We start from the raw sequence: 20,381 nt of genomic DNA on the forward strand, positions 1-20,381 counted from the left end.
TTTACCCATTTCTGAAGGAATCAGTATTCCTTGACTACATTTTCAGTATTTGTTAAAAATCAATAATTTTTGTTAATTTAACCCAAACTTTAAAAAATCACTCTTTAAAATGAAACATTTAGTGTTCAATAGAAACAGGGACAAGACATACATGACTGGTACCAACTGATGAGCTGTTGTGCTGGTCCATAAGTACTCATTGTTGGGAAAAATAACCGGTTAAACACAGTGAATGACAAGGCTTGCCATTGTGGGCTGTCTTGAGTGGTGATGAGCAGCTCCTGCATGGAATGACTGGCCTGTTCCTTAACATCAGACAGTCAGTTCTTCCTCTGTCTACCTTGGTGTTTATCAATCTCCTAGGTACCCAGAAAGGTAGAGTGTCTTGCTGGGCAATGTGGCTTTACCAGACCAGCTTGCTTCATGTCACAATTGTGAGAAAGGGTTGCAGGTGTCATGAGGATGGTGACTGTTCTCTATACAAAATCATTGGATTTGGATTCCTTGTACAAGATTTGAAACCGCCACATCAGGCATTAGTCTTTTCCTTGCTGTAGCAGCATACAAAGTCCACGTCTTGCATCCACACTGCAGGAGGGGAACAACAAGGGACTTGTCCAGTTTGTACTTAATAGTAAACATAATGGTGCTGCTTTGCTATATCCTGTCCAGCCTGGCCTGGAAATGATGGCAGTTCTTAAAACTGTCACCTCCTCAAGCTGTACTTCATTAACTTAAATGTCTGCATTTCCATTGGTGTTGCTCATGATTTTGTGCTTGTTGGTTTTGTACAGCATATTTTACACCAAAATCAGTCACAAGGTTGTTTTTGCTAATAATTTACCAAGGTGGTGGACCAAAATCTCAGAACAAAAAATATCAAATCTTAGAAGCTGCAGAACAAAAAAAAAAAAAGCCAAGATCGAAAGGAACATTAAATCTGTTTAAAATTTAATCATTTGTATTCTGTTTTCAATGTGAAACAGTGTGATACCAGTTGACGGCTTTACTTACATTACTGACATTTTGCAGCATTGACACCCCTGGGGTCATCAACCGGGTATCAAACCTGTTCAAGGGACACCCAGACCTCATTGTTGGCTTTAACACTTTTTTGCCACCTGGCTATAAAATTGAGGTTGAACGAGAGGTCATCAGTGTGTATCAGCCTGGTCAACAGGTCATGTCCATCACAGCCCTGGCTCAAACTTCAGCCCTGCAGCAACAGCAACAGCAGCTGGTAGGTGTGGAGTATTTAGACATTGGTCATGTAAGTCATCACTTCAGGATAATTATTATGGTTTACAATGTATTGATTGGAAAAGAAGCAGTTGAAGTCCTTTAAGGCCAGACACCTGACATACAATTGAAGAAAATTTTAATTTTTATCCATTTTGAGATTATAGCATATTGTGAAAGTTCAATGTGTGTTCTATTCACTCACCAAGTGGCTTTTTCATCGAAAATCTAGAAATATGTATATTTTGTCACTAAAGACAGTTATTTCATATTTACTTTTCCCGAGCGCAGAATTAGCGAGAATGAATGTTTGGGACATAGCAACACACATGAAAAACTGGGTGTTAAAAAAAGATTGGTAGAAGAACAAAAATATTGGGTAACCATTCTTTCCATGTGGAAAACTTGACATTTCAAATTGATTTTAGTGTTGTGAAATCCTAGTTTTCGTATTTTAGCTATTACTGAATTAAAAATAAAGATTGCTTTGTGTTGTCAATGTTTGAAATATGTATTGGGTATTGCTGTCTTCATGGTTTCAGGGTCAGCAACAAAAAGCATCAGCCAACTTGACAACAGTTCCACAACCCCCATCTCAGCAGGTGCCTCCACCTTCCATCCACCATGGCTACCCATCTCGGCCTGGTGCTCAGGATGTGCCCCAGTCTCTAGCCCAACCAGCACAACCACCCCCAGTTCCTACCACATCCCCCCAAACAGCCAACCAGCCTGTGGAGTTTAACCATGCAATCAACTACGTTAATAAAATTAAAGTGAGAATTGATATTTAAAAATATTTTCTGTAAATTAGTTTTTGTTTCTTTATGGGAATAAAGACAAGACCACATTCAAATGCACAAGCAAGATAACTTATACATGCATTAGCACACCAGAAGTATTCTTGCTTAATATCTTCTGCCTGTTGTCAGGGAGATTTTAATTTAACTATATTCTATGTCATCGTCCAGCTTTTAAGTTTTTAAATGTTGATGTGTTTTAATTTAATCCACCACTTTGTAACTATTTTAAAAAGAATGCTTAAAGATGACTTGTATGTGCTGTCAATTGCTGGGTCTATTAGTAGTAGCTATTGCAGTCTGTTCTGTGGTCCTTGATGACATATGCTGAAGAACTTGATCTAGACTTGTTTAAGTTTGCACATGATTTTTGAAGTGACAAAATGTTACTGTCTTTCATGCGCACACACACACACAGGTAAATCAGGCATAAGTTTACCTGAATTCTGAATACTGTTGTACTCTTATGATATTAAATTCACTTAAACTTATATCAAGATTAACAATAGATCTCATAAGGATATATTTTAATTCTTATAGAACCGGTTTCAAGGACAACCTGAAGTTTATAAGCAGTTTTTGGAGATTCTTCACACATATCAGAAAGAACAGAGGAATCTCAAAGAGGTTGGCATTTTAAAATGTTATTATTCTGCTGATACCCAAATGACTGAATATATTTGCCTTCGTTCTAGCAGATAGAACTTACTTAAGATTGAACAATAACTAGTTTATAGTGATTAGCAAAATCAAAAAGAAGTATTTCAGTGGGTTCTTTAAAACTGTTTACCCTTCATTTAAGCTAGTAAGTATGGCAGCTGATGGATTTTAAAATTGGTTTTTATTTCCTTAATGTTTTTCTTTATGGAAAAATGGTTTTGTCACAGAGCTTAGTGGCAGTATGATGGATAAAGTGTAAAATAAAACCTATGTACGGCATGGTAGCAGATCACAATCCCAAAGTTATACTTTTGCTTCCTTTTACCCTTTCATGAATAGGTGCTTGTTTGTCGTTGGGTGTAGATAGAAAATTTTCTAGTCTCTGGCCCCAGCCAGCTTTAAACTTCTGATTATGAAGTGCATTAATTAATCAAATGAAGAAAGAGCTACGGAATCTCACTACTTCCATAGTGCACTGAGAAAGGATCCGTTCAGTCATATATTCTTGGTCCAGTATTTTTACTTGCCTAGCTAGTTTCGTACATTGATGTCTGGTAGCATCCTGCAGCAGTTTGTTACGGTCTATTAACAGCAAGAAGTTTTATTTGTTACCTCTGGGCATATTAATAACTAGATGTAATGCATGTGTTGTGTTGGTTCGTTGACAGCAAGGTGTGACAGGAGGAGCCAGTAAGCCCTTGACAGAGACTGAGGTATATCAACAGGTTGCCAAACTCTTCCACAACCAGGAAGACCTTTTGGCAGAGTTTGGGCAGTTCCTACCAGATGCAAATGGTGGCAACAGTAATTACGTAAGAGATGCTTATAATTTTTGTAGTGCAAGTACCTATGCCACATTTGTTTTTATTTATAGGATAGCCATGAAACCACCATATACATTTACATGATAGATGCGTGATTATTTGTGTGTACAACAGCATGGCAAACAATACTCTGTACTCTTTACACAGTTGATGGCGTAGTGGCTAAAGTGCCTGTCACCAAGAAGATGAAAATCAGGTGTTGTGGGTTCATATCTTAGCTCTGACATACTTCTCTCAGGTTTGACCAGTGGTGGTTTTCTTTGGGCATTGAAGTTTCCTCCACCCTGTTTGTGTATTTTCTTTGTGGTGTTTTGTGTATATTTGTGAAAGCATTTTGAACCTGGTTTCAGGGATATAGCTCTTCAGAAATATTCACTTTTACTGTTAATTATATACATCACAGCACAACATGTAGGGGTAATCTGGGAGCAGTGTCAGCAACATTAATTAAATTTTGTCCATGTTAACTTCCCTAAATAAAGACAGGTAATTCACATTTTAGTCATTTTTTTTTAACAGCTAGATGATGTTTGCAGCACACCCATTCACTGAATTATCAAATAATGCTTTTTTTCATTACAATTTTATGGAGAAATATCTAAAGTTTTTTTTAAGAGTACCAAAGTTACTGTAAGTCTGGTATTTCACAGCAGTCACAAATGACTGCTGGGCAGTAGTGTTTCATGGTAGTCACACTTGACCTTTGGGCAGTAGTATTTCACAGTAGTCACAAATGACTTCTGGGTAAGGCTTATCGTATTTGTTGGTGATCCCAACCCCATTAATAATCAAAGCAGAAGAGGGTGTATTGAATAGACTGCAGTTTTGTTTTATTTTTGGATGACAGGGAAAAGTGATCCTTTCAAATTTTAATGCCATTTTCAGAGTGATATGGCACTGGGGGTGCGCAATGATCACTCATCCACAGTGAAGAAGCCTACCTTTCAGGGCAAGGCCCCTTAAATAAAAACCCTGCACAGCTGAAACGTCCAATAAGTAACAGTGGAGGGAACAGTGGCCTCCAACCACCACCTGCAAAGGTTAGTCATCAAGTTTGTATTATAAATTTTTTCTTTGGCTTGTGTTGAAGCATGGCTTGCTATGGAAATGTCTTAGTAAACCTTTATCCCCTCTGTTTGACATAGAGAAAATTTAGCATGACCAATAGCTCATGGTAAGCAACATTTCCATAAGCTTAATTAGGATGTTCATTATGTGGATGGCAGCTTTTAGATTATCTTTATTTGCATGATATCAAAGCCAGGATGTGGAAATATTGCCACAATTCATTGCACAATCATGTGTTCAAGGGTTAGCTAGAAAATTTACCTGAAATCTTTGCAATTATTGATTTTATTACTCATAAAAAGAACTTTCTCAAAAATGTTTATTGCTTAAATGTTGGGAAAGGAAGGCATGGGAGAGACAGGCACCACCCTCACCTAAAAATGACCTAAGAAAAGTGAGGCCTCTAACACCTCACTCCCCAGCGGTCTGAAAAGGTTAGAAGGGGACCTTTACCTGTGAGCAGGATCTGTGTTGGTCTTACAGGTGTACAATGCTTTTCCTGCTTGACATGGGGTTAGGTTTAGATTGAGGGAATGAGTTAGGGTTAGATTGAGGAATGGGGTTAGGTACTTAACAATTTAAAGAGTTCAGTTGTTGTACTGCCTGTCAGTAACATGTCTGAATATCTAAGAATTATCTGTAAAATTCTGTGAGCGAAAAATTGTCAGTCAGGGGATTGGATATTGGATTGAAAAGCATTCTTTCTTGCAAATGCACTTACCATTTAAATAGTCAAAAGCTTGGGCTTTTAAAAAATCTTATAAAAAAACTATGTTGACTCAAAGTTAATGAGGTTAAGTGATGAAGCGGCATATTCAAGTGGAAAAGAATGACAACAGCTGGCAGTTGCCTTTTGCGAGAGTTTCTGCTTCATGTTTTCTCATATTCCCTATTCTGTAGTTTAATTAGATTCCTATATTGGAGTGTACCTGGGGTGTTGTGGTATCAGTAAAAGACTTTTTTTTCCCCCTTTGGATATTGCAGACTTATGGAGACATCATATCGGGGTCTGTTAGAATGATCTTTGCTTTAGACTCTTTGCTTTGCCTGTTCTTATTTAGTAGTGAATTAACACCTCTGGCCTTTTTGTCGCAGGTGCATTGTTTCAGCATTATGGTGTTTTGGTATTTGGATTTTATAATTTTATGTATTAAAACAAAAGTTTTTTTTCTTTTGGATATTGCAGATGTATAGATAAATCAAAACAGATTTCTAATAACTGGAGCACATTGATAAAAGCTCTGTATGTATACCTATAGCACATTTCAGGGAAATGGGATAGTGGGTTATCTTTATTTTAGCATTTTACTTTGATTTTCCTGGTCCATCTTTTACATTTTTGCTGAAACAGTGGGTTAGTTGACAATGGTGCTGGTAATCTGCCTTTGTGGCTTTGTGCATGTTGCATGTGATTTTCACGCTGTGTTCTGCACTTGCATTGCTCTCTCCACAGGCTAAAAAGAAAGATTATCAAGACGATGAAGCAGAAGCAGCAGTCCCAGGTTATGTAAGTGCTGATGGACATAGATGTGCTTGTAAATTTTTGAGGGGAGAATCATGAAAGCAGTAGTGAATTCGCTAACTTGCAGAAGCATTTATGTATTCTTGAAGTCCTAATCCCTAACATATTTGCACTGAAGATTTTTAGAATGAAATTATTTGTCTTGCCTGAGTATTCCTGTTATTATTTTTTTTCTATTTTGTAAATTGTTATACATGTGTGATTGCAATACCTTTGCTTACCCAACATTACTGAAGTAATCCAGCTGTAGAGAATGTCAAGAGTTGTAGACTTGCAATCAGTTTTTGTAAAATACTGCACAATTACCTGTTGTTTGTTGTGTAATATTTCCATGGTTAGATTGCTTAGTGTTTATCATTCTAAACGCCATATGAGGTACTTGTCACAAGTTGCTGCGTTGATGGTCATTTTGTGTTTTCATTGCTTATAACTAAATACAATTCAGCCAGAATTGCAAGTCAATATTAACAATAACTAAGCCAAGATATTTGGAAATAAACACACACTCTGTTGCAAACTTTTTCACCATCAGGAATAGCCTCCGAAACCATGAGTAGCTTTTCATCATGTGGCATGCTAGTAGTATTCTGCGTGGCAGACCAGGCTTGTGATCATGTCTTGTTTGTGGCATTTTACAACAAAAAGTCTTTTTTGTTTGTTTGGCTTTTTTTTTTACTTATTAATTTTGATATTGTTATGTACTAAAGCTGTGACATTTCTGAACTGTTTCATTCGTTAACTTTATAGGTTTAGAGGGACACATTTTTTTAAGACTAATAATAAGTATGCTGGATGATCACGTGGAAGACAAATGAAAGGGAAATTCAGGGTTTGATTTTGCCTATAGTTTCTTTATACACATATACTAAGAGCATTGAAATACCTCTTTTTGCACCCCTTCCCTCCATCACAATTTGTCCTTCTCTGGACATCTGTCACAATTTCAGCTTCTCACCGACACAATTTTTAAACATTCAGTCCATTTAACTGATACCTGACATACTTAGATAGCACTTTCATCTTTCTCAGGACATATTTGACCAAGATTCTCTTTTAAAAATATTTCAGAAGTATTTAAAAAATAGTTTCAATATCTTTAGCTTTTTCCTGATAATGGTGTTGTTTCTTAGGTTAGCTGCATAATGCATACATTCACAATAATTGTTTAAAAGATGTGTGGGTGCGTATGCATACTTATATTCATGCATATAATTATGTGCATATATGTGCGTCCACTTGTGTTTCAGAAATACAAGGCAAGCATACTAAAGGATGTTTCCCTAGCTGAAGCAGCCAAAAGTGGCACGTTGACAGAGTTTGCCTACTTTGACAAGGTATTTTATTCTCAACATTTAATTCTCCAGTTTGTTCAATCATAATCTGTTTTAAATATAAACATTTAAAGGTATAGTAAAGGCTGAGATCAGTCCACAGAGAGGCTGGCATGACATGGTCCCAACTGGAAAGGGACTCCCAGAATCGGGTCCGATGGCAGGGTGTAGTTTTCGGCCCTGTGCTCCACTAGGGGTGAATAGGATCAAGAAGAAGAAAGGCTGTGAATACGGTGATAAGGCTGCGGCATGCTGTGTGACGTGAGGGAGAGGAAGTGTCAGTCATTGTTAGGATTTGAACTCAAGTGATCGGTGTCGTGTCGTTAGTTGGATTAGTGATATATTTTAATGATAACAGTCAAGATGGCTATGAGCAATGTCCAGCCATAACATTGCATTAGCTCACACTGGGATTGAGTTGATGTCATCAGAGGATGAGACTTCGTTGAAGCAAACAAAAGAGTTCCATGTAATTTCTCTTATTAAACACAAGATCCTATAAAACATTCAACTTTTTCCACATGAATGGACACGAAAATAGACGATCCTACTCTTTACTAGATTCTAAGCAGTTTTATTTTGCCTTTACAATATCTTTAAAATCTTGAGTTCACTAGAGCTGAAATGTTCCTCCTGTCTGGTTAGGTGCGTTGCCCTATATCTGCTCCCATGTAATGCCCCATGTCTGGTCTAATGTGGTGCCTTGTGTCTGGTCTGCTGTAGTGCTTTGGATTCATCTGATATTTTGCTGTGTCTGGTCTAATACCTCTAGTGTGGCCTTATGTAATGATCTAGTTTTGCCCTGTTCTAGCATATCATGTCTAATGTAGTTCTGTCTGATCTTATGCAGTCCCCATACTTGACCAATTCTAGTGCTCATCTGGTCTGAGGTACAGCCCCATTTCTGACCTGTTCTTGTGTATCATGTGGCCTTAAATCTGCTTATTTTTCAGAAAAGTTTTCTTGGCTGTTAACAAATTGCAGGCTTTATTGTAATTTCTTATATGCATGTGGAGTTGTGTATGATACTGTATAGGAACTTGTACACGAACTGTCTAGGGTCTTGCATATATGTGGAGAACATTGTCTAGAAACTCATGTACATAACTGCAGGGTTCGTGTGTATATCAGCATCTTCATGATTCTCTCTAGGGTTATGTGTGAGCATGTGTTTTCCCTCCTGTTATTTAAAACAGTCTAATCTTCCCAGATAAATTTTTTTTCTAGGAGTGTAAAAGTTTAAAGAAGCCAGAGGTAATCCTCATGCATTTGCCTTATAAGTGTGGTATAATTTTTGGTCATATTTCCCATGTCTTCCCATGCCTTTCCAGAGTGACTTGACTGCTTTGCAAATAAAACATTTTATAAAGCAGTGTTACCAGTATTTTTTACCATATATTTGTGTATGCATACACCTTACATTTAGATCTTATTTTTATTTCAGGTGCGAAAAGCACTGCGTTATCAAGAGGTGTATGAAAATTTCCTGCGATGCCTGGTGTTGTACAGCAATGAAGTTATTAACCGGAGTGAACTAATCAACATGGTCAGTCCTTTCCTAATGTGAGTATGCAATACCTTTGCATCAGGTGCATTTTAAAAATAGAAAGTTCTTTAGTAAAGATTTGACATCAAAATTGACTCTCCGGCTAGTTGCCAAAGTATTTACAAGATGAAATAGATTCATCTTGACTAAAATGTTAATTATTTTTTGCATTTCAGTTTGCTGGTTTGTTTACTAGTGATCCTGTGGAAGCAGTTATAAGTATGAAGTGATGAGTCATTTGATTTGCAGTTCAGTAAAATATGGATTTGAGTTCAAAATGGGACCTTGAGTATCACAGTCTTTCCTCTTCCCCTACCCCCATTGCTCAGAGCAGTTGTTGCACAATTTGATATCTATGAAATAGAATGCAAAGGAACAATGCTTTGAGAGCCACCATTTCTGTAAAGGAAATAACAGGACATTCTGTTTTGCAGATATCATTCATCCATATAAAGCTAGATAGATGTAAAATAGATAGATGTAAAATAAGAATTGAATTTTATTGACAGCAAGCTTGTATTAAATCAGTAACATGTTTAAAAGTTCATTCGTTGATGGAGTTCTCACCTGTTAAAACAGACCTGTTTGACTTTTTTTTTGGCTTGAATGGTTGCATATCTTTCTAGACATTGATGTCCTCACTTGCATTATTTAAAACAGTTTTTGAAATGTACTGAGTTTTTTTTGGTTAATGTTTCACATTCCAGACCAATGATCTTATGAAATAAAAAAAAAGAGAAGATAGGATTACTATGTTTGTTGTGCTTTCTCTTATTTGATGTACTTGCATACTATTATAGGATACTAAATGGTTTAAGTTTGGGTTAGTTTATTTGCGACAATTTTAAATAAATGTTAAAACTGTTGTGTATTGCAGAAAATTTCCTGATCTTTTCAAGTATTTCAAGGACTTTATGGGTTACAAAGATTCTGGGAACAGCATTGAATCTGTCCCCCAGGCAGCTGTCAAGGAACGCAGCATTCGTGATGAATGCAACATGGAGATAGGTGAGTAAGGCACAGGTTGTATTTATTCCATCCTATTGTCAATTAAATGGGTATATGATAAATGGGACTGGCAGATATCAAGATTTGTTGAAGGTTATCCTACAATTTAATAAGCATTTAGTCAAGCAGCATAGACTGTGTATAAAGGTTTGGAGTGGAATGGGTCTGTTATAGCAGATGTTAATGAATCAGTTTTTATTTTCATGAGACTGACAGGTGTTATTGCTTTGTGCAGATTACAGCACCTGTAAACGTTACGGTGCCAGCTACAGGGCTCTTCCTCCTTCCTACCCTCAGCCCAAATGTAGCGGACGAACGCCACTTTGTCGTGAGGTGAGGTGTTTGTCTGGGGTTTTTTTTTTTAGATCAGGTTTTGTCATCTCTGAGCATATTTGAAGAACCTTGAGAGTAATTGCTTAGTTGTTATTTGTACCACCATGTTTTTTTTTATTTATTTAAAAAAGACACTCAAAATGACCATTGTGTTTTCAGTATCTGAGGATATTTTTTTATTTTACATTGGTTTTTATTTGAAATTTTATCGTAGGTTTTATGCCGTGCACTTTTGACCCTAATCTTATTGCATACGTCACTAAAATTTGTACATGTTTTGTTTCATGTGTGATAGAATAGACTTGACACTGACTTTTGAAAGTAAGCAAGGCAGAGTTTTCCTGCTAAGTGTTAGAGTGGATTTTACACTGCTGAAAATAAACGATATTTTATCATTCGTCCTTCTTCACTTCATCTCTGTTAACTCTTCTTCTTTCTCTGAATTTATTTTCTGTGTGTTTGATTATTGTAGTGTTTTTCACAGTTTTTGTCACTATTATATTTTTGTATTTGACAGGTTTTGAATGACACCTGGGTGTCTATTCCCACTTGGTCAGAAGACTCCACTTTTGTTACATCCAAGAAAACACAGTATGAAGAACACATTTATAAGTGTGAAGATGAGAGGTTTGAGGTCAGGGTCTACTTTTATTGCCTTCTTTCATTGCATTAAGCATAATACTGATTTCATAACAGAATCTTCAAAAGTTCTAATGGATTGTCTGTGGGGGGCTATCAGTGTCAAAACAGATAACAGAAAGCTATGTTTGTTACATTTTTTAATGATCATTTCTTGTCATTCATCCTTAAGTTTGTGCACTGCATAGAATGGTGGTGTTTGTGCTTTAAGCCATATTACATTATTTGAGATTGATGCACTAGTTTCTTTTGTTTCTTACCTAATGGAAACACACCTAAAAATGTACCTCATACTCCCTCTTAGCCTGAAACAGGAAAATCCTTAAAAAGATATATGCTTGTTTTTCAAGAGATAGTACTTTTAGTGAAACTTTACAGGTTTCATTGAACACAAATAAAGCTGTATGAATTATCAATATATTTTTTTTTTCTTGTGTTGGTATATAAATAGATTAGTAAAACTCATTAAAAGTAGACTTGTCACTTCAAATGGGCTAAAGTTATTTCAAAGTTTTTTTTTTTAATTTTAGTTTGGAGCAAAAGTTTTACTTGTTTACAAAAATTCACATGGTAGAAAAATTTGAACACCTCCCTGTACAAATTGCACTTAATTTCAGTTTTCAAAATTCCCATGTTTCTCCCATGGTGTGGGCATAATTACTGCCGTTGAGCAAAAACTTAGTGAATACATTTGTGGTGATGTATTTTGCAGCTGGACTATGTGTTGGAGACAAACCTTTCAACTATCAAAGTGCTGGAGGGTGTTCAGAAAAAGTTGCAACGAATGACACCAGAAGAGGCTGCAAAGTTTAGGTTGGACAATACATTAGGTGGTACCTCTGAGGTCCTTACAAAGAAGGCCATTGTCAGGTAACTGCTGACTACCTTGTGACAGAACTTGATCACGTCTCCTCTTTTCTTACCCATCCCCAATTTCTAACTTGTTTAAAGTGCGATGGTACATCAGCTGGTGTGTTAAAAAAATTCTTTCTGCATTTTTGGTCTAGGCAGATGCAAGCATGAATGGAAAGACAACAAACTCTTTTCCAAAGGGGTGAATAGGTGGTGCAGAAATTGCACTTTTGCTTGTATATCAATGCTCTCTCTCATTGTTATGGTTGTTACCATGTTTGCTATTTTTTTAGCTGTGTAGTGCTTCTTGGACTTGTGTGAATTCTTAAAGATTCACAGAGATACCCCTTAATCTTGTTAAACAAAGATGTCTACTATGATTGCAGGATTTATGGTGATAAGTCAGCAGACATACTAGATGGGCTGAAAAAGAATCCATGTGTTGCAGTGCCCCTTGTCCTTCGACGGTACAGCAGTATTCGCACTATTTCCTGTTGTCTTTGCTTCTCTTTTTCGTGCTTTCTTGCCTATCTTTCTAATCTGTAAAATTGTCCATTGAGGTTGAAAAGGCACTTTCATTCATAATATTAATACAGTGCAACCACAATTATCTGGCTTAATGACCAGTGCATGTCTTCCGAATAATAAAAAATCAGATTCTGATTTCAGAAAGCTAGAATAGGTGCAATATCATGCACTGTTTGATTTACGATGTTAAATTTGGATGAAAGCTTAGCAGGTGATCTGGATAACCAAAAACTTGGTTAATTGAAAACTGGATAATCGAGGTTCCACTGCATCTGTGTGAGTCACAAAAGCATGCATGTATGTGTGTACACATGCTTAAGTTTTTTAAATTAGTGTGGAAAATATTTTTGTTGTGATTGGTCAAAACAATTTCCTGTTGTCAGACTAAAAGCAAAAGATGAAGAATGGCGAGAAAATCAGCGATCCTTCAACAAAGCTTGGAAGGAACAGAATGAAAAATACCATCTGAAGTCTCTGGATCATCAGGGTAACACTTTCAAACAGAACGAAATCAAGGCACTGCGCTCCAAGACTCTCATCAACGAAATTGAAACTATTCTTGAAGAGGTAAAACTTGTCTGAATCTGTACCATCGTAACCAGAAAATATAACATGACCTTCATGGAAAGGAGGAAATTGTTGGTGTAAATGTTCCATGTTGATGTCATATAATTTATGACCATAATAGTGTAAATGGTTGTTGCTTTAAACACACTTTATACTGTCCTGCAAGCTCAGACCATACATATATCAACACAGTTCTTATTTTCAAAGAAAGGCGATATGCAAACAAAAGGTGTTTTATCTCAGCGTATGGTCAAGACTTATATTAGCTGTTTACACCAGTTGACTTGCTTCAACACATTCAATTCATGAGTATGTACAATCAAAACAAGGATAAAGATTGCAGACAGTGACATGTGAAAATCATATTGGGGATATGCTGTAATATGAATACTTTGACATCTAGGCTAGTTCTGGAAATCTAAATTAGTCACATCCATTTTTTTTTTACATGATGTTCTTTCTGTACATAGATGACAGTTGTGATGATTAATATTTTGTAACACAAATAGAAGAGTGTTTTTGCTCCTAATTTGTTTTCTGGTTGATCTTTGGGTGGGAGTAGAACAAATCTACCCATGACATTTATTAGTGTTTGCAGTTCTAATGTCATTTTTTTTTTCAATTTGCGAGTAACTGGATAAAGTTCAGTTTAAGATGCTACTTCCCCAAGCATGGGAGGATAACCCATACCCTATCTTATCTCAAGATAAACATCACTATGCACAGAAAGAAGTCTAGCTCTTAATGTCCAGTTTGTCTGTAGAGATGCTTAATTAGCATGCTGTCACATCCCTCCTGTAAGGTTAAGCTTTGCCAAGGTAAACATATCAAAATAATGTCTTCTGTAACATGGCCCTCCTTCTCTTCCACTTAAAGTAGCACTGGTGACAAGGTAGGCTATAAGTAAAGAACAAGGACACCACTTACATCCAATAGCAGTTACTTGCTTTCTTTTGCAGCAAAATGAGCAGATACAGCAAGGAGCTGAAAATTCTGTCACTGAAGCTCACATTAGAGAGAAATATGAGGACAAGACAGTTTTTGAAGATGCAGCCAGTGTGATCATACATCATATGAAACGCCAGACAAGTAAGGGACAAGTAACAATCACCCAAGCTTGTTTTTTTTCCAAGTTTAGGACTACTCAATTGTTTTCCATAGTTTTTTTAAAAATATCTGTTTAAAACTTGTTGAAGGGATGCAATTTCATCCTGCATCTAAATATTGTATAATTGGAAAAGAACACATAGAAAAAGTTCTCAAAAATGTTTTGTGTTCACACAGGTGTCCATGCTGAAGACAAGCGGAAAATTAAACAACTTATGTACCACAGTATCCGAGACCTTCTTTTCTATCCCCGTGGTGAACTCAGCGATGATGAAGAGGGTAGGTGTAAGTGTAGCGGCCACAATTTAGGCACTGCAGTCACTAGATGCTCTTGACTGCAACATCATATCGTGGGCTATCAAGAGAACTTGTCAACTGTTGCAGGCAGTAAGGTATATGCTCAGCTGCTGAATGAACTGTAGGGACTCTGTTACCTGGTTTGCCTCAAAGAGAATGCAAAATATATTTCTGCATCAGCTTTAGCATATGACATCTTTTGAAAATAAGGTAATTGTTGGTGATAATTAGAACACGCTTTACCTCCTTGCCATGAGAGCATATCAGGTGTACACACATTATGCTGTAACAGAAAAAAGTAGGAGATAGCAAGGGGGGAAAAAACTGTACATGAAACTTTCTTTTCATTCTGCTGTAGATGCTATGGGGTAGTTACTTCTCACGTTGTAATGCCTCCAATAGAAAAGGGAAGAAAATCAACAACACAGTTAATGAACAATGATAGGTGTGTCCTAAATGGCTAGCTGATTTCTAAGTGTTGCACACTTAAAATCTAAGGATGGTGAAGATGTTAGCGTGGATTCTAAATGTCGAAAACAGTAAAGCAGCAAACAGCCGCATGCTTTTATCTTGTCACTTTCAGACAAATGCTCTTGAAGGAAGAATCACAATAGGTGATCCAATTTGTTTTAGAAGTCTTAAAGTCACAAGTCACAAAGAAATGAGACAAAAATTCAGAAGAGCAAATCAGCATTAATCAAAATTTAATGTTTTGTAAAGTAACAGTTTTTTTTTTTTCTAAACTTAGAGATGGAAACAGAAGAACCAGCTGCAAAAAGAGCCAAGGTTGTTGAAAATGGACTTCCCCCAGTACCAGAACCCTCTAGCAGGAGCTCACCATCAGAGATCAATGAAAGCAAGGTGAACGGCACAGGAAAGTCAGCAGAGAAGCCAAATGGAGAACCAGAAAACGGAATGCCATCTGTCACAGATGTAGAAGCGGATGCCGAGGATGTAAGTTGCATTTTTAATGCAAATAAAGTTTTTCAGCTTTAAGCCATTTTTTGAATTGGTATTTGTCTCTTTGTTGCGGCCCTATCCTCCTCAAGGGAGCAACAAGGAATAAACTAAACTATTTGGCGGGTTTTTTTTCTCTCTTATAGACACTTTTTCTACTCGATATATCATTTGATCTCCCTTGATGTTCTGCATCCAGATTTCATTCTGTCCCCTTAAAGTGGCTTATGCATACAGTTTTGTTATTGATTTAGTTTTGCTTGTTCTTTGTTTTTTATTTTTCTTTCCTCCATTTTTTAATGGTAGGGAACATGGTCATTCCATTTAAAAGAAAAAAGCAAAGTCTTAAGAATCTTTATTTAAAAAATAAAATAAAAATGCTGTAACGTTTGAGGACTGTGTCAGAGTTATCAAATTTACAGGAAGTGATGATTTCATAGCAATTGAATATGGCTGTGGACGCATGCAGATTTTTTTTTTTTTAAACAACATTCTGCAATGCAGTAGGAGAATGGGGGTTGCTGTATTATTAAATACTTAAAGAAAAACAAGCTGTCAGCCTTAACATGCATAGGACTAATTCTAAGAACTTAAACTGACAGAGCTTGTACAGTTATACAATGGTATAATTATACTGCTGACAATTTCTCCTCCACCACCTCCACACCTCATCCTCATCCCATCCTTAGATGAGGCCGTCTTGGTTTTTGTCTCAATCAACATCCTCTTTGGCTTGTGTAGTGAAATTTTCTTGGTGGTTTTTAACTAGCAATATAGGATTAGTCTTGTTCACAAGAACCTGCCAGTAAGAGGACACATGATGCTGCTATGATTCCTCTTGTCTCTTCTCCTTCCATATGACTATAAAAAATGTTAGGGGGGGAAATGTGGGAAAGTTTCAGACATTTCTGGCTGAACAACAGCAAGTATGAAACTTGGCATGCACTAAATTCTGATATGTGCAGAAAGAAACACAATGTCTGCTATATTTATTTGAATTTAAATTTATTATTTCATTATGAAAAGGTTTATGGAGTTTTTCAAAGAACATATATTTTTTATTTTAAAGTATATTGAAAGTTAAAAAACCAGTGTCATGTTCTGTTGGGGTTGGCTATAAACTGGAGATTGGTACTGGAGCTGTCACTGAAATGTGCTTAAATCATGTTAAAAATCTAAAACTCAAATCATGTCATGAAAGTATGTGAGATGGCATGAAAAGGTGTGAAATTTTATGCCTCACTAGATGCATTTCTTTCAGTTTGAAAGTGTAATGTGAATTTTCCATCACAGTATTGCTCTCCACTCTCATTCTTTCCTTTATTTTCTTGTGCCTCTACTTCCCCGTTCATTTATGAGCTTGTCTGTCATATTTTGCAGGAAGACACCTACAATCTGTTTTATGCTAACAACAACTGGTATATTTTTTTCCGTCTGCACCACAAACTATGCATTCGTTTGCTTTATTATCGCAACCTATCAGAAAAAATTGCTCAAGAGGAGGCTTCAAGCAAGGTTGATCGCAAACACTCAACAGCAGTTGCTCTGCGTTTGAGGTCACCACGTGAGTATTGGTTCATTGTTATTTGCATTTATTCAAACATTGCTTTATTTGTGTGTTGTGATGGAGGTTTTGGTGGTGGTGGTGGTGGTGGTTGTGTGTGTATGTAAGAGAGAGAGTTAAAGATGACAGATTACTGTGATTTTAAAACAGTAAACACTTCTGTATATTTCAGTTGACGTAGAACCTGAGCAGTACTATCAGTATTGGCTTGACTTGGTGAAGAATTTGATGGACTGTTCCTTGGAAACAAATCAGTATGAAGACACACTGCGAGAGATGTTTGGAATAAATGCATACATGGCATTCACCATGGATAAACATATTCAGCAGATAGTCAGAGTGGTGAGTGGTGGGTTTGGTTAGAAAATAGGTGTTGCCAGTGACTGCTGATGTGGCCACCCCCTAGCTTGTTAGGACAGGACGTGGAGTCATACAAAGATTGTGTTAAAATGAAAATGTGATTTAATCAGTTGCACTGGTGTAAGGCATTATCACTGATTTTGCTTGGACATGAACGTACTTGGATAAGTTCACTAGTTTTCCCCCTTTTCCATCCCAATCCCAGTAAATAAGAGATGAAAGTTTGCTGGAGAATAGAACAGCAAATCATTGTTGGGTCTTTGCAGCAATTAGGTAGTCATTTCTGTTTATTTTCTCTTTTTTATATCAATGTTTTAGTGAATGATGGCATTAATATATCGTGCGGCCTGTTGTGTGTTGTAGCTACAGCACTTGGTTACTGAAGACACCAGCATGCAGCTTTATCAACTTTACCTTGATGAACGAGATAACCGGGCCACAGGAGGCTCCACACTGACTCGCCTGCAGCGACAGACTGCAGAAACCAACTACCAGCGCAAGGCAGAAGCACTTCTAGCAGATGACAACTGTTACAAGATAGTGATAGTAAGTGCTTTAGAGTCCCCCTCTCAACCCCTACTCTTTGCACTTCTTGACTAGATTGCATAAGGATTTATCCCACTTGTCCATAGTTTTCAGTGGTTTTGCTGCTCCCTGCATGGAGATCTATGGCCACTTCCTATTTTAATACAACCCAGCCCCAAAACTGTACTAAAGTGAATTATTTAGTGAAAATTTAGAATGCTATATGATAAGTAGTCTCAGAAATCTTTGTATGTGTGCATGTTTGTGTGTAGGAAAGGGTGTCGGATTAAAACGTTACTTAAAGCGATAAGTATATAATATTTGGCAGACTGTTTTGAAGGTGGTTAATGGACTAAGAGACTCCATTGAATGGTTCTCCATCAAATGTTTTTATGATAGATATTTTCCTGTAGCATATTTATTTTCACTTGTTTTTGTTGTTTCATCTCTAGCATGGCACAGCCAGGTTACATTTTTATGTGTTTTCTAGTTTTCTGTGTAATTGTCAAGAAGTAAAAGCTGAATTCTTGTTGACATTTACAGTTAAAAAACAGCGGCGATGTAGCCATAACACTGTTGGACCAGCTTGCAGACCAGGCAGAGGAGGTGGTAGAGACAGAACGGTGGTCAGAATATGTGGAGCGCTACACTAGTGAGCATGTCTCCAGTGACCTTGGGACGGAACTTCGAGAGCAGCTGCTGCTTAAGCCTGTATTCATGTCCAGGTAGTCACATCCAGTTGTGAATAAAATTTTAATATATGTGCATTTTTGTTATACCTGTTTCTGGGATAAAGTTTTTTAATATACGGATTTAAATTAATTGTTTAAAGAAAAAGGATTCTTGCCATCTCAGGAAAAGCTACTTTTATGTTCTGTCCCAGCCGACATGGTCACCTGCATTGTTAACACTGGGGTCCTGTTTGCATCATTTTTCATGAAAGCCATGTTCTTTAGAGGTCTGGTTGAAGGTGCCTTTTGACAGTTGACCAGAGGATGTTTATACAGAATGTACTGAAAATAATAAATACCAACTTTCCTAAAGAAGGCAGTTTATAATAGTGTTAGGAAGAACATTTTCTGCCTTTCAATAACAAGATTTAAAATTTAATAAATATATGAACTGATTATGTAATTATTAAAAGATTAATTTTTATCAGAATGTCGGCAGGCACATTCAGCCATTGAGCTTTCTTTGGAGTACTTAATCCTGAAAACCAACCTCATACCAGAGAACAGTTAGATATCAGTATAAACCAGCCTCATACCAGACAGCAATTTAAATGAAATTTTGGAACAAAATTCCATTCCTTTTCCTGTATAAAGCAGGCGGCTTTTTTTCCCCCCCTTTTTTTTTTTTTTTTTGCGGTGAGGTCCATTTTAGAAGAAGTGGACTGGGATTGATTTCCTTGGTTGGGATAACTAGATTGTCCATGTATTTTCCGTTATCATACACATGAGTTTTTCTCGGACATTTGTATGTTGCAACTTCCTATTTTCAGATTGAAGTAAAACATTTAGTCATTTCATTCATTTAGTTATGACATTACACGTAAGTAGTTTTCTGCACTTTGAATTTAATGTGTATCCTTATGTTTTATGGTCTCGTTGAACTGTCGAGTTTTGGGGTGTTTTTTTTTTTTTAGACTTGTGTTGATGAGCCTAACAGGCCAAACTCATCCTTATTAGCCCAAATACCACACATCCTTTTTTCATTTTCTGGCTATATCCCTTTCCTTCTTTCCTGTTCTTTTTTCCCCGTCAGTTTGGCTGCTTATCCAGTCTTTTTTACTTACATATAGTGTTGGTAATGAACATCTGCACTTCATAAAATAGTGCTTCATCTGTCCTCAAAAGGTAGTAATTTTACAGCTTTAAAGAATTGGTAAACTTGATTTTTTGCGATAAACTTTCTGTAAATCATTGATTTCAGGACAGAAAGGCTGTTCTTACAGTAAATCTGTGATTTATGTTAGCTTTAGTTATATCTGAAAGGTGTTGCATTGTTGGAGGTAGGAGGGAAGAATATATTCATCCTTGGGGAAATTAAACACCACCTGAATTCACCATTACAATACAGTGTAATTAAATCTCCAGTCACACAATCTTACTCATACATGTGTGGATAATTATATATATATTCATTCTGTATGACCAAATGACACCAGTTTAAAGATAAACTTCTTAAGCTGAGAATTCTGACTGCTGTCGAAATAAAGGAGCATCTAAAAGGCAAAAGCCCCTACTTTAGATCTTGCACAATAATTGCCACAAATCTTTCTTGCCTGATTTTCTTTCCTTATCATAATCTTTTTATTAAGAATTTACTGTGTTTGAGTGTGCTTTGGTCTCCTGCCATTTCTTCTTTAACTTTACCAGACAACCCATCTTTTAAGGACTACAGAGTTGTTTACAAGATGCAGATGTGAATGCCCTCCCAGCCTTCATCTTGTCTTTCGACTGCTGAACTCTCTTTGTCAGAGCTTATTATTGCAGTCTGTGGAAGTGGGACCGCTGGTGGCATCTGCCACTAACCACACCAACCAGGGGATAATTTATTTCATTAAAGAGCAGTTGGAGCCACTAAACTTCTAATAGTTGGTTCATTTGGTAAATATCAAAGAAGGCAACGTACAAGGGAAGCTTCTTTTTTTGGCA

The 20,381-nt window shown here is 36.7% G+C and overlaps 1 protein-coding gene across 1 annotated transcript in view; it reads left to right on the forward strand.

Annotated features, from left to right (window-relative positions):
- The window catches only part of LOC112558133 (paired amphipathic helix protein Sin3a-like), a 31,459-nt gene that overhangs the window by 217 nt on the left and 10,861 nt on the right, over window positions 1-20,381 (forward strand). Inside the window, 22 exon segments of the mRNA XM_025228365.1 lie at window positions 1,033-1,240; window positions 1,782-2,012; window positions 2,577-2,663; window positions 3,365-3,508; window positions 4,406-4,454; window positions 4,457-4,560; window positions 6,042-6,095; window positions 7,358-7,444; window positions 8,886-9,004; window positions 9,865-9,995; window positions 10,231-10,328; window positions 10,846-10,962; window positions 11,680-11,837; window positions 12,206-12,286; window positions 12,731-12,914; window positions 13,874-14,003; window positions 14,199-14,300; window positions 15,067-15,272; window positions 16,656-16,839; window positions 17,012-17,181; window positions 17,563-17,745; window positions 18,268-18,449. Of these exon segments, the coding sequence (XP_025084150.1) occupies window positions 1,184-1,240; window positions 1,782-2,012; window positions 2,577-2,663; window positions 3,365-3,508; window positions 4,406-4,454; window positions 4,457-4,560; window positions 6,042-6,095; window positions 7,358-7,444; window positions 8,886-9,004; window positions 9,865-9,995; window positions 10,231-10,328; window positions 10,846-10,962; window positions 11,680-11,837; window positions 12,206-12,286; window positions 12,731-12,914; window positions 13,874-14,003; window positions 14,199-14,300; window positions 15,067-15,272; window positions 16,656-16,839; window positions 17,012-17,181; window positions 17,563-17,745; window positions 18,268-18,449 (2,858 nt within the window). The 5' untranslated portion in view covers window positions 1,033-1,183.

This window comes from Pomacea canaliculata, linkage group LG2 (genome assembly GCF_003073045.1).
Source record: "Pomacea canaliculata isolate SZHN2017 linkage group LG2, ASM307304v1, whole genome shotgun sequence".
Taxonomy (NCBI): domain Eukaryota; kingdom Metazoa; phylum Mollusca; class Gastropoda; order Architaenioglossa; family Ampullariidae; genus Pomacea; species Pomacea canaliculata.